The 15,413-nt window shown below is 43.8% G+C and overlaps 1 protein-coding gene across 1 annotated transcript in view; it reads right to left on the minus strand.

Annotated features, from left to right (window-relative positions):
- DMD (dystrophin) overlaps window positions 1-15,413 on the minus strand; it is a 4,179,683-nt gene that overhangs the window by 2,119,547 nt on the left and 2,044,723 nt on the right. Inside the window, exon 43 of the mRNA XM_069757653.1 lies at window positions 15,174-15,346. Coding sequence (XP_069613754.1) covers window positions 15,174-15,346 — 173 coding nt within the window. The remainder of the gene's footprint in view (window positions 1-15,173; window positions 15,347-15,413) is intronic.

Below are 15,413 nucleotides of genomic sequence, written 5' to 3' on the forward strand. Positions count from 1 at the left end.
CAATCTCGTAATTTTCTTCACCTGATTGTCCAGCATACGACATGTTTCCACCTCACGAAATGGCCAAACTCCCCACACGGGGCCGTGCTATCGCCACTTTGCGCTTGGACCCTTGAGAGTGCTGTTTGTCTGAAGAGGTGGGTGTGGCCGCTTTTGGTCGACGGCACTGCCACTGGGTCCCTCATAGTACAATAAAGTGTCTCTGGCGGTGGTGGTGCGCACCCAACGTCAGACACACCGTTAATATGAGGGGCCCTGTGCCTGTACCGCCGGCCACAAGACAGTTCCCCCCCCCCCAGCTCAAACAGTGCTCTACCACTAGCAAAATTATCTCTCACAGCTTCACCAATGTGTAGTCTAGGCGCTGACATCCTTCAATGCCTGGCACTGACAATACCATTGTTTTGACATTTTTGTTATGTTAGGCCTTCGAAGCCTGTCTGCGGTCCCTTCTTTCTACAACTACTACACTGACCAGGCCACTGCTGGCCGTGTTACCCTGGAACCAATTTAAAAGTGCCTACAGTCAGCCCAATTTTGTTATGTTAGGCCTTCGAAGACTGTCTGCCGTCACTCCTTCCACTAGACTTCCACTGACCAGACCACTGCTGCCCGTGTACCCCTGGAACCAATTTAAAAGTGCCTACAGCCAGCCCAAGTTTGTTATGTTAGGCCTTCGAAGCCTGTCTGCGGTCACTCCTTCCACTAGACTTCCACAGACCAGACCACTGCTGCCCGTGTACCCCTGGAACCAATTTAAAAGTGCCTACAGCCAGCCCAAGTTTGTTATGTTAGGCCTTGGAAGCCTGTCTGCGGTCACTCCTTCCACTAGACTTCCACTGACCAGACCACTGCTGCCCATGTACCCCTGGAACCAATTTAAAAGTGCCTACAGCCAGCCCAAGTTTGTTATGTTAGGCCTTGGAAGCCTGTCTGCGGTCACTCCTTCCACTAGACTTCCACTGACCAGACCACTGCTGCCCGTGTACCCCTGGAACCAATTTAAAAGTGCCTACAGCCAGCCCAAGTTTGTTATGTTAGGCCTTCGAAGCCTGTCTGCGGTCACTCCTTCCACTAGACTTCCACAGACCAGACCACTGCTGCCCGTGTACCCCTGGAACCAATTTAAAAGTGCCTACAGCCAGCCCAAGTTTGTTATGTTAGGCCTTGGAAGCCTGTCTGCGGTCACTCCTTCCACTAGACTTCCACTGACCAGACCACTGCTGCCCGTGTACCCCTGGAACCAATTTAAAAGTGCCTACAGCCAGCCCAAGTTTGTTATGTTAGGCCTTGGAAGCCTGTCTGCGGTCACACCTTCCACTAGACTTCCACTGACCATACACTGCTGCCCATGTACCCCTGGAACAAATTTAAAAGTGCCTACAGCCAGCCCAAATTGTTATGTTAGGCCTTCGAAGCCTGTCTGCGTCCCGTTCTTTCAACTACAACTACACTGACCAGGCCACTGATGGCCGTGTTCCCCTGGAACCAATTTTAACTTGCCTACAGCCAGCCCTATGTTATTATGTTAGGCCTTCGAAGCCTGTCTGCGTCCCGTTCTTTCAACTACAACTACACTGACCAGGCCACTGATGGCCGTGTTCCCCTGGAACCAATTTTAACTTGCCTACAGCCAGCCCAATGTTAGGCCTTTGATGCCTGTCTGCCATCACTCCTTCCACTAGGCCTCCACTGACCTGTCTATTGCTGCCCGTGTACCCCTTGAACCAACATCATTAAATATAAAAAAAATTAATTTGATTATAAAAAATAAGATCGTGTTGAGATCTCAAATGCAGACATTTTAACAATCAAAACAAACACACAACAAATATCTGGAACTGTACTACAAAGGTCCAACAGCTACAATTTCTTTCTCCTGCAAGAAGTTAACTGAAAGTTTTTTGGAGTTGTTAACACAGATATGGCATCCACCGAGTGTTGTCCTGTCGCGTCTCCTTTAAATTATTTCCAATAAGATGTTAAACTATTAATTTAATAAAATCAATAATTAAAAAATTAATTGAGTAAGTCAAAAGCACATTGCAAATAAACATTAATTACAAATCAAGAAGCATGGCGCGTCCGAGGGTGAGTAGATACCGAATAAGAATATAATCACCCTCGGACGCGCAATGCTTATTTAAAACAGCCTTCCTTCCTAAGAATCAGCCCTTCCGTGGTGTAGAGAGAGGTTGTGTTACACTCCAAGGTGTTCCCCAGGTTGCCTTTCCTGAGCTTCGATCTTCCGGCTCTCGTTTAGTAGCTGTTGGAAACTACGCTGCATTAGGCCTACTAATTGTGTATGGGTGAAACAGTGGCGCATCTGCGGTCCCTCCTTCCACTAGGCCTCCACTGACCTGTCTACTGCGGCCCGTGTACCCCTTGAACCAACCTAATAAAATATTTAAAAAATTAATTTGATTATAAAAAATAAGATCGTGTTGAGATCTCAAATGCAGACATTTTAACAATCAAAACAAACACACAACAAATATCTGGAACTGTACTACAAAGGTCCAACAGCTACAATTTCTTTCTCCTGCAAGAAGTTAACTGAAAGTTTTTTGGAGTTGTTAACACAGATATGGCATCCACCGAGTGTTGTCCTGTCGCGTCTCCTTTAAATTATTTCCAATAAGATGTTAAACTATTAATTTAATAAAATCAATAATTAAAAAATTAATTGAGTAAGTCAAAAGCACATTGCAAATAAACATTAATTACAAATCAAGAAGCATGGCGCGTCCGAGGGTGAGTAGATACCGAATAAGAATATAATCACCCTCGGACGCGCAATGCTTATTTAAAACAGCCTTCCTTCCTAAGAATCAGCCCTTTCGTGGTGTAGAGAGAGGTTGTGTTACACTCCAAGGTGTTCCCCGGGTTGCCTTTCATGAGCTTCGATCTTCCGGCTCTCGTTTAGTAGTTGGTGGAAACTACGCTGCATTAGGCCTACAAATTTGGTATGGGGTGTAGAGACAGGTTGTGTTACACTCCAAGGTTTTCACCAGGTTGCCTTTCCTGAGCTTCGATCTTCATGCTCTCGTTTAGTAGTTGTAGAAAAGTACGCTGCATTAGGCCTACAAAATGGGTATGGGGTGGAGAGAGATGGTGTGTTACACTCCAAGGTGTTCCCCAGGTTGCCTTTCCTGAGCTTCGATCTTCATGCTCTCGTTTAGTAGGTGTCGGAAAGTAGGCTGCATTAGGCCTAAAAAATGGGGAATGGGGTGGAGAGAGATGGTGTGTTACACTCCAAGGTGTTCCCCAGGTTTCCTTGCCATTGCTTCAGTCTTCCGACTCTCGTTTAGTAGTTGTAGAAAAGTACACTGCATTAGGCCTAAAAAATGGGTATGGGGTGGAGAGAGATGGTGTGTTACACTCCAAGGTGTTCCCCAGGTTGCCTTTCCTGAGCTTCGATCTTCATGCTCTCGTTTAGTAGGTGTCGGAAAGTAGGCTGCATTAGGCCTACAAATTGGGTATGGGGTGGAGAGAGATGGTGTGTTACACTCCAAGGTGTTCCCCAGGTTGCCTTTCCTGAACTTCGATCTTCATGCTCTCGTTTAGTAGGTGTCGGAAAGTAGGCTGCATTAGGCCTACAAATTGGGTATGGGGTGGAGAGAGATGGTGTGTTACACTCCAAGGTGTTCCCCAGGTTTCCTTGCCATTGCTTCGGTCTTCCGACTCTCGTTTAGTAGTTGTAGAAAAGTACACAGCATTAGGCCTACAAAATGGGTATGGGGTGGAGAGAGATGGTGTGTTACACTCCAAGGTGTTCCCCAGGTTGCCTTTCCTGAGCTTCGATCTTCATGCTCTCGTTTAGTAGGTGTCGGAAAGTAGGCTGCATTAGGCCTAAAAAATGGGGAATGGGGTGGAGAGAGATGGTGTGTTACACTCCAAGGTGTTCCCCAGGTTTCCTTGCCATTGCTTCGGTCTTCCGACTCTCGTTTAGTAGTTGTAGAAAAGTACACTGCATTAGGCCTAAAAAATGGGTATGGGGTGGAGAGAGATGGTGTGTTCCACTCCAAGGTGTTCCCCAGGTTGCCTTTCCTGAACTTCGATCTTCATGCTCTCGTTTAGTAGGTGTCGGAAAGTAGGCTGCATTAGGCCTACAAATTGGGTATGGGGTGGAGAGAGATGGTGTGTTACACTCCAAGGTGTTCCCCAGGTTTCCTTGCCATTGCTTCGGTCTTCCGACTCTCGTTTAGTAGTTGTAGAAAAGTACACAGCATTAGGCCTACAAAATGGGTATGGGGTGGAGAGAGATGGTGTGTTACACTCCAAGGTGTTCCCCAGGTTGCCTTTCCTGAGCTTCGATCTTCATGCTCTCGTTTAGTAGGTGTCGGAAAGTAGACTGCATTAGGCCTAAAAAATGGGGAATGGGGTGGAGAGAGATGGTGTGTTACACTCCAAGGTGTTCCCCAGGTTTCCTTGCCATTGCTTCGGTCTTCCGACTCTCGTTTAGTAGTTGTAGAAAAGTACACTGCATTAGGCCTAAAAAATGGGTATGGGGTGGAGAGAGATGGTGTGTTACACTCCAAGGTGTTCCCCAGGTTGCCTTTCCTGAACTTCGATCTTCATGCTCTCGTTTAGTAGGTGTCGGAAAGTAGGCTGCATTAGGCCTACAAATTGGGTATGGGGTGGAGAGAGATGGTGTGTTACACTCCAAGGTGTTCCCCAGGTTTCCTTGCCATTGCTTCGGTCTTCCGACTCTCGTTTAGTAGTTGTAGAAAAGTACACAGCATTAGGCCTACAAAATGGGTATGGGGTGGAGAGAGATGGTGTGTTACACTCCAAGGTGTTCCCCAGGTTGCCTTTCCTGAGCTTCTATCTTCAGGCTCTCATTAAATTGTGGTTAAATGGAACAACTGCATTTGGCGTACTAGTTGGTTTGGGGCCTACTATCGGTGTCTGCCACTCCTTGCTGTTCTCCTGGTTTCCTGTCCTGAAATTCCATTTTCAGCCTCTCGTTAAGTAGTTGTTAATGTTAGACTGCATTTGGCCTACTAGTTGGGTTGGGGCCTACTATCGGTGTCTGCCACTCCTTGCTGTTCTCCTCCACTGAACAAAGCTGTGCCGCCTGTTTACTACGGTTGCCAATTTTGAACTGCATTTCGACTACTTACTGATTTGGCCCTACTCTCTGTGTCAGCCTCTCATTCCAGTTGTCCTCCACTGCAATGCCCCCTGGTTATTCCTGTGTTACCAATTTTGAACTGCATTTAGCCCACTTTCTTCTTTGGGCCTATATCTGTGTTTCCACTTCATCGTGCCCATTGCCCAGCCAGTGATAGATGAGTCTGCTGGTACATTGACCCATAACGCAACATTCCCCGTGCACGCTACACAACAACATTGTGACCCTGCTGAAAGTCAGGTTGCTCTTCCCGCATACCATACCACCTTACACGGGGACAAAGAGGAAGGTGCAGATGAAAGTGCAGGTTCCTTCATCAGGTGGGGGGAGGAATACTAGTTGGCGACGTCACTGGCACAGGGCCTCTCATAGTACGCAAAAGTGTTGCTGCAGGTGGGAGGCGCCCCCGCCGTGCAAACACACCGCTGTACTTTGAGGGGCCCTGTGCCAGTGCCAATGCCAACGAGTGGGCCCCCCCTGCTTGCTCAGGTTCACAGCACTTGCAAAGTTGAAATACTTACCTCTCCCTGCTCCACTGCCGTGACGTGGTCCAGATTTCCTGGGCCCACTAATTACTTGAACCAGCCCTACCCCCCACAACTTTAGCCAAATGACCCCCAATTTCAAATGCCTTCCAATTATTATAAGGTAAATTACGCTTGACAAGCTTCATTAAGAAGAATGGATGGTTTTGACATTAAAATGGGTACTCTAGGTGTTTTCCTGGCCCCCACTCACTGCCGACTATGCTGCCCCATTGACTTGCATTGGGTTTCGTGTTTCGGTCGATCCCGACTTTACGTCATAATCGGCCGATTTCACTCGACCCGACTTTGGACATAGTCGGGTTTCGCAAAACCCGGCTCGACTCTAAAAAGGTCAAGGTCGCTCAACTCTAGTAACAGGAGAAATTTGACCCCAAAAGTTGTTGTCCAGTTTCTCCTGAGTACGCTGATACCCCATATGTGGGGGTAAACCACTGTTTAGGCACATGCTGGGGCTCGGAAGTGAAGTAGTGACGTTTTGAAATGCAGACTTTGATGGAATGCTCTGTGGGCGTCACGTGGCGTTTGCAGAGCCCCTGATGTGGCTAAACAGTAGAAACCCCCCACAAGTGACCCCATTTTGGAAACTAGACCCCGAAAGGAACTTATCTAGATGTGAGGTGAGCACTTTGAACCCCCAAGTGCTTCACAGAAGTTCATAACACAGAGCAGTGAAAATAATAAATACGTTTTCTTTCCTCAAAAATAATTTTTTAGCCCAGAATTTTTTATTTTCCCAAGGGTTACAGGAGAAATTGGACCACAAAAGTTGTTGTCCAGTTTCTCCTGAGTACGCTGATACCCCATGTGTGGGGGTAAACCACTGTTTGGGCACACGTGGGGGCTCAGAAGGGAAGTAGTGACTTTTGAAATGCAGACTTTGATGGAATGGTCTGCGGGCGTCACATTGCGTTTGCAGAGCCCCTGGTGTGCCTAAACAGTAGAAACCCCCCACAAGTGACCCCATTTTGGAAACTAGACCCCCAAAGGAACTTATCTAGATGTGTGGTGAGCACTTTCAACCCCCAAGTGCTTTACAGAAGTTTATAACGCAGAGCCGTGAAAATAATAAATACGTTTTCTTTCCTCAAAAATAATTTTTTAGCCCAGAATTTTTTATTTTCCCAAGGGTTACAGGAGAAATTGGACCACAAAAGTTGTTGTCCAGTTTCTCCTGAGTATGCTGATGCCCCATGTGTGGGGGTAAACCACTGTTTGGGCACACGTGGGGGCTCAGAAGGGAAGTAGTGACTTTTGAAATGCAGACTTTGATGGAATGGTCTGCGGGCGTCACGTTGCGTTTGCAGAGCCCCTGGTGTGCCTAAACAGTAGAAACCCCCCACAAGTGACCCCATTTTGGAAACTAGACCCCCCAAGGAACTTATCTAGATATGTGGTGAGCACTTTGAACCCCCAAGTGCTTCACAGACGTTTACAACGCAGAGCCGTGAAAATAAAAAATCATTTTTCTTTCCTCAAAAATGATGTTTTAGCAAGCAATTTTTTATTTTCTCAAGGGTAACAGGAGAAATTGGACCCCAGTAATTGTTGCGCAGTTTGTCCTGAGTATGCTGGTACCCCATATGTGGGGGTAAACCACTGTTTGGGCACACGTCGGGGTTCGGAAGTGAGGGAGCACCATTTGAATTATTGAATACAAGATTGGCTGGAATCAATGGTGGCGCCATGTTGCGTTTGGAGACCCCCTGAAGTGCCTAAACAGTGGAAACCCCTCAATTCTACCTCCAACACACCCCTAACCCTTATCCCAACTGTAGCCGTAACCCTAATCACAACCCTAACCCCAACACACCCCTAACCACAACCCTAACCCCAACACACCCCTAACCCTAACCACAACCCTAATTCCAACCCAACTCTAAGGCTATGTGCCAACGTTGCGGATTCGTATGAGATTTTTCAGCATCATTTTTGAAAAATCCGCGGGTAAAAGGCACTGCGTTTTACCTGTGGATTTACCGTGGATTTCCAGTGTTTTTTGTGCGGATTTCACCTGTGGATTCCTATTGAGGAACAGGTGTAAAACGCTGCGGAATCCGCACAAAGAATTGGCATGCTGCGGAAAATACAACGCAGCGTTCCCGCGCGGTATTTTCTGCACCATGGGCACAGCGGATTTGGTTTTCCATATGTTTACATGGTACTGTAAACCTGATGGAACACTGCTGCGGATCCGCAGCCAAATCCGCACCGTGTGCACATAGCCTAATTCTAAAGGTATGTGCACACGCTGCGGAAAACGCTGCGGATCCGCAGCAGTTTCCCATGAGTTTACAGTTCAATGTAAACCTATGGGAACCAAAAATCGCTGTACACATGCTGCGGAAAAACTGCACGGAAACGCAGTGGTTTACATTCCGCAGCATGTCACTACTTTCTGCGGATTCCGCAGCGGTTTTACAACTGCTCCAATAGAAAATCGCAGTTGTAAAACCGCAGTGAAATGCGCAGAAAAACCGCGGTAAATCCACGATAAATCGGCAGCGGTTTAGCACTGTGGATTTTTCAAATCCGCTGCGGAAAAATCCGCATAGGACCAGAATACGTGTGCACATACCGAAACCCTAACCCTAGCCCTAACCCTAGCCCTAACCCTACCCCTAACCCTAACCCTAACCCTACCCCTAACCCTACCCCTAACCCTAACCCTAGTTCTTACCCCAACCTTAGTGAAAAATAAAAAAAATTCTTTATTTTTTTTATTGTCCCTATCTATGGGGGTGACAAAGGGGGGGGGGGTCATTTACTATTTTTTTTATTTTGATCACTGAGATATAACCTATCTCAGTGATCAAAATTCACTCTGGAACGAATCTGCTGGCCGGCAGATTCGGCGGGCGCACTGCACATGCGCCCGCCATTTTGGAAGATGGCGGCGCCCAGGAAAGAAGACGGACGGACCTCGGGCGGCCAGGTAAGTATAAGGGGGGGGAGATCAGGGCACGGGGGGGGCGTCGGAGCACGGGGGGGTGGATCGGAGCATGGGGGGGGGATCGGAACACGGGAGGGAGGATTGGAGCACGGGGAAGGATTGGAGCACGGGGTGAGGGATCGCTGTGCGGGGGGGTGGATCGGAGCACGGGGGGGTCGCTGTGTGCGGGGGGGGGATCGGAGTGCGGGGGGGTTTGATTGGAGCGCGGGGGGTGTGATTGGTGCACGGGGAAGCGGACAGGAGGACGGGGGAGCGGAGCACAGGACGGAGGGGAGCGGACCACAGATCGGGGGGCTGGGGGGGCGATCGGAGGGGTGGGGTGGGTGCACATAAGTGTTTCCAGCCATGGCCGATGATATTGCAGCATCGGCCATGGCTGGATTGTAATATTTCACCAGTTTTTTAGGTGAAATATTACAAATCGCTCTGATTGGCAGTTTCACTTTCAACAGCCAATCAGAGCGATCGTAGCCACGAGGGGGTGAAGCCACCCCCCCTGGGCTAAACTACCACTCCCCCTGTCCCTGCAGATCGGGTGAAATGGGAGTTAACCCTTTCACCCGGCCTGCAGGGACGCGATCTTTCCATGACGCATATGCTGCGTCATGGGTCGGAATGGCACCGACTTTCATGACGCAGCGTATGCGTCAAAGGTCGGGAAGGGGTTAAAGACAAGGCTACATAACTGATAGTGGTGCATTGAAGTATTGTTGCATAGTCACATGGTTTCTATTTAATTTGAATACTTACATATTTAACCATTTAATGGAGTTTGAAGTTGATTTATTTCGGAAAATAGTGACATGCAATAATATCTTTATGGATTTTTTACAAGCTCTTTGTGAATGCAGAGCTGCAAATTAACAGAACTGACAATCACAAGTAAATTATAGATTTCCGTTATATTATTGATGTTGATACTATGTTTCATGTCCTGATAGAAGTTAGTAAACAAGCAGAATATGAAATTATATCATGGCTGATTCTTTTTATATTCTCAAATTTGCAATATACCATATATACTCGAGTATAAGTCGACCCGAGTATAAGCCGATCCCCCTAATTTTGTAACAAAAAACTGGGAAAACTTATTGACTTGAGTATAAGCCTAGGGTGGAAAAAGCAGCAGCTACCGATAAATGTTCAAAATAAAAATAGATACCAATAAAAGTAAAATTAATTGAGACATCAGTAGGTTAAGTGTTTTTGAATATCCATATTGAATCAGGAGCCCCATATAATGCTCCATACTGTTCATTATAGCCCCATAAGATGCTCCATACAAAATAGGCCCCATGTAATGCTCCATACAGTTCATTATGGCCCCATTAGATGCTCCATATACAAATATGCCCCATATAATGCTCCATGCAGTTCTTTATGGCCCCATAAGATGCCCCATATAATGCTCCATTCAGTTCTTTATGGCCCCTTTTTTTTCCCACAGCTTTACTTTGATGTCTAGATATGTGTGAGACATTTTTCCACAAAAAAGAAAATACAAAATTTGCAAATATGTAAACACGTGGTACTGGGCACAAGTTTTAGACAAGTATGGAAAAAAGGCTACAAAGTAAAAATGTTTCAAAAAACAGAAGTATTAATTTTTATCAATTAAATCAAAAGTGAACAAAGTAAAATCTAAATCAAATCAAAATTTGGTGCAATCACTCTTTGTATTCAAAACAGCAGCAATTCCTCTAGATAAACTTGCACACAGTTTTTGAAACAACTCAATAGCAATATTGCTCCAAACATCTTGAAGAACTAACCATGGATCTTCTGTGAATGTAGCCTTGGTGAAATCCTTGTCACCTCCAGCATTGCTCCCGTCGGTCTTCAACGACAAGTGACCTTGCGGCAACTCCAATGTTTCAGGGAGTGCGCTGGAGGTCACATTTCAATAGATTTCCATTCAAGCCTCATTCTTGCTCTCTTAGAATTGCATTGAGCTCTTGTGACATAAATTCTGACATTCGGGCAGTCAGCCGTTTCAGGCACAAGATGGCACAGCGGGACCGGAGCAGCGTCGGTAAAAGGTGAAGCCACCGGAAGGTGAGTATAAGATCAGTGGTAGGGAGCTCACTTTTAAAGCACCATTCCAGCCCTGAAAACAACAAAATGCTGGACTTGTGCTTTAAGTATCAGGCTACAAAGTCATAGTGAAAGATTGGGAAATTCTAAAAGTAAATTAACAGAAAAATATTCTAAAGTAAAAAAGGCACATAATTAATCAAATATAATTTAATTACCAAACCTCAAGGTATTAAATTACAGCAGTAAAGTTATATATCTGCATTTATAATAATAAACTAAAAACATGACTGAGATATCTACAATATACAAGGAAAATTACACTTGAGTCTCTAGCTAACTTACAAATAGTACTTCCTGTTAACCCCAACAATAAGTATGAAATCCTATTGGCAAAAGTATCTTCCTATTTTTATCTTGATTTTATTATTTTTCTGTCTTTTATTTGACACATACACACACATCTTTATTCCAGAAATCGACAGTTTTAAATGCAGTTTTTCCAGCCAAAACCAATTGTGAATCCAGCAAGAAAGAGAAGTGTAAATCCTACCTTTCCCATCTCTTTTGATTCCAGTTTTAGCAAAACCATTCATATGAAGGTGGAATAACTTGATGGATATAAAGAAAACATGGCATAGTTTCATCTAATTAGAACTAGATCCCTAGTTCATAAGACATACATAAAATACAGCTAGAAAATATGTTTTTCTTTTTCCATCCAAAACATGAGCAAGAAGATATACAGGCTCTTTGTAGCACTTACTATGCATACTAATCACCACACAAAATTTGTTCAATCATTCAAAAGATTTTCTGATTAGCTACATGCATTTCAATTTGCAGATGAACCCTTGGGATAATAAGATCTGATTTCTGATTGTGAGATGAATATAGCCGAAAAAGAGAATGCACAATACCTCAGACAATCAGGGTACAAATGAGTCAATGCAGATTGAAGAACTGATGTCTGAACTCAATGAATGAGTAGAAATAACATTTGTATCAACATTTCTGCAAGTAACATCAATGCAGCATTGCATTTATCCTGTTTGCTGCCCATGCTGCCCACAAAATGAGTTAGATGCAACTTGACAATATTTTTAGCTCAATTCACGTAATCTGGCGACCTCCTTCAATGCATCAGTCTTTATCAAAAGTGCTAATATGTTTTTTTTTTTTTAAAGGCAAATAAATCCTGGCTGCACACTTGAAATTTCCATAGAATCCTTGTAGCCATCTCAGTTAGAGATTGGCAAATGTATTTAATTGGAATTGAATTTTTAGAGGCTTGGTGTTTATAGGGGCTATACTTTGTATATTATCTTCAAAGCAGAGATTGATTTTTGAATTATTTACATAATCTAGTAGTATCCCTCTAACCCTGAAATTAAACATCTATTACTGAAGACTTCCTTGGGTGGTAGATAGCCCTTTATAGTATATATATATATTTTTTATATTTATATACAGTGGGGCAAAAAAGTATTTAGTCAGTCAGCAATAGTGCAAGTTCCACCACTTAAAAAGATGAGAGGCATCTGTAATTTACATCATAGGTAGACCTCAACTATGGGAGACAAACTGAGAAAAAAAAAATCCAGAAAATCACATTGTCTGTTTTTTTATCATTTTTTTTGCATTTTATGGTGGAAAATAAGTATTTGGTCAGAAACAAACAATCAAGATTTCTGGCTCTCACAGACCTGTAACTTCTTCTTTAAGAGTCTCCTCTTTCCTCCACTCATTACCTGTAGTAATGGCACCTGTTTAAACTTGTTATCAGTATAAAAAGACACCTGTGCACACCCTCAAACAGTCTGACTCCAAACTCCACTATGGTGAAGACCAAAGAGCTGTCAAAGGACACCAGAAACAAAATTGTAGCCCTGCACCAGGCTGGGAAGACTGAATCTGCAATAGCCAACCAGCTTGGAGTGAAGAAATCAACAGTGGAAGCAATAATTAGAAAATGGAAGACATACAAGACCACTGATAATCTCCCTCGATCTGGGGCTCCACGCAAAATCCCACCCCGTGGGGTCAGAATGATCACAAGAACGGTGAGCAAAAATCCCAGAACCACGCGGGGGGACCTAGTGAATGAACTGCAGAGAGCTGGGACCAATGTAACAAGGCCTACCATAAGTAACACACTACGCCACCATGGACTCAGATCCTGCAGTGCCAGACGTGTCCCACTGCTTAAGCCAGTACATGTCCGGGCCCGTCTGAAGTTTGCTAGAGAGCATTTGGATGATCCAGAGGAGTTTTGGGAGAATGTCCTATGGTCTGATGAAACCAAACTGGAACTGTTTGGTAGAAACACAACTTGTCGTGTTTGGAGGAAAAAGAATACTGAGTTGCATCCATCAAACACCATACCTACTGTAAAGCATGGTGGTGGAAACATCATGCTTTGGGGCTGTTTCTCTGCAAAGGGGCCAGGACGACTGATCCGGGTACATGAAAGAATGAATGGGGCCATGTATCGTGAGATTTTGAATGCAAACCTCCTTCCATCAGCAAGGGCATTGAAGATGAAACGTGGCTGGGTCTTTCAACATGACAATAATCCAAAGCACACCGCCAGGGCAACGAAGAAGTGGCTTCGTAAGAAGCATTTCAAGGTCCTGGAGTGGCCTAGCCAGTCTCCAGATCTCAACCCTATAGAAAACCTTTGGAGGGATTTGAAAGTCCGTGTTGCCAAGCGAAAAGCCAAAAACATCACTGCTCTAGAGGAGATCTGCATGGAGGAATGGGCCAACATACCAACAACAGTGTGTGGCAACCTTGTGAAGACTTACAGAAAACGTTTGACCTCTGTCATTGCCAACAAAGGATATATTACAAAGTATTGAGATGAAATTTTGTTTCTGACCAAATACTTATTTTCCACCATAATATGCAAATAAAATGTTAAAAAAACAGACAATGTGATTTTCTAGATTTTTTTTTCTCAGTTTGTCTCCCATATTTGAGGTCTACCTATGATGTAAATTACAGACGCCTCTCATCTTTTTAAGTGGTGGAACTTGCACTATTGCTGACTGACTAAATACTTTTTTGCCCCACTGTATGTTTTTTATGTTTATATATGTTTCCTTTGCGCATACCGTATCACCTTAATTGAGTAAGCATTTGGGTTGTTTTTTTTATTATTAACTGAATAAAAGTGATATTTTAGAGAGGGTTTTATCGGTAATAAGCTGGAATTTAATTTTTAATCAAATTTGACAAAAATCTCTGTTCTGGAGAATACAGAATTTTTGTAATTTTCTGTTTGTACGAATTCAGCAAACTGGTGGCAACCTGTAGCCACCATCTTTCTGAAACCATAGAAGGCCAGAAAAAGGTTAATAAGAAAAAAATACTCTTCTCACTGCTAACCTGCTGCTCTCTGCTCACCATTTGGTATTTCTAGCTGCAAGAAGGCCCTTGAGTTCACTGTGCATACTTCAAGGAGTCGATCATGAAGCAGCGGTAGTGACCAGAGTGGTGAGTGGTGACATATGAGTTTTTCTTTTCAATTTTTATATATTACTTCTGTTATGTTCTGGGGTACAAAGAATGGCTTTTAGAAACTATCCTTTGAGTTTTTCAAGCAGAAGACATACCGGTAATGTTTTTTTCCTGAAGTGTATTATTACTTATGTTTTTTGGCAATTTCTATAGCTCATGTATATGCAAAATAGTGAGTGGCTTCCAAGCCAAAAGAATGGTTGGGCCACTTCTTTTAGCTTCTTCCCAGCTTTTGAAGCCTGAAGCAATTAAAGAAGTCCCTTAAGGGCATGGCAGTGCATATGTTAATTCATTTTAACATTTTCTAAGCAATTTGTATAGATGTCCTATGAACAGACCCTAAAAGTAATTGAGGAGATATTCGCACTGATCTTGGTGGCTATCCTTGTAGTCTGACTATTGAAAACTCTTCAGCTTGTAGTTACGGGCCAATATAAGAAAAAAACAGCTATTATTCCAGAAATATCATGAGTTCCAACATACAGTGTATTACTTGGGAATTCAGCTGCAATATACCTTGCATCCAGCTTTTGGTCACAAAAATAAGCAAAATTAAATACATGGCACCCTTTTACAATTAAAATTACCCATGTTCTTCAGAAGCTGGTGCACTTATAAATGATGACAGTCATATATTTAATGCTGAAAGGCATAATATGTAGGTAAGCACATGGTTAAAAAATGATTGAAGTGTTTGGTATTTGCATCATGCTTCCTGACAGCAAGTGGATGGATAGAAAGAATTTCACAGTGAGCCATAATGTAAGTGTATGTGAACATAGACTGCAGTTTCAGTTGAATAACACCTTTAGCTATTTTTATTATGAATAATGATTGGCAAATGAATGACGTCTCCCTAATTACAAAGGAAAAAAATCTTCCACGTATTCAAGTAAATTGCTTTTAGTGCATAGACCTGCTATTTATTATCAGATTCCTGCCAAAAACTGGTGTAGTGTAAGAACGGGAAAGAGAAACTTACTGCTGCCGATCTCTGTACAGCTTGCTGATGTTTTCCCACTGGACGGAAAGCTCTGACAGTTTTTCTTGAATTTTCTCCTTTTCTTTTGGTGTAGCTGATTGGAGAACTGCATTCTTTCTGCTTTGAGTGAAGCCGATTTGACCTGATAGTCTCCCTAGGATTTGTTTTGTGTTCTGAAACAACGAAATACGAGAAAAGTAAAAGAGCTGACAAGTCAATTTTAAACTGTGATGAAACAAT

The sequence above is a fragment of the Ranitomeya imitator genome, chromosome 3, assembly GCF_032444005.1.
Source record: "Ranitomeya imitator isolate aRanImi1 chromosome 3, aRanImi1.pri, whole genome shotgun sequence".
NCBI lineage: Eukaryota > Metazoa > Chordata > Amphibia > Anura > Dendrobatidae > Ranitomeya > Ranitomeya imitator.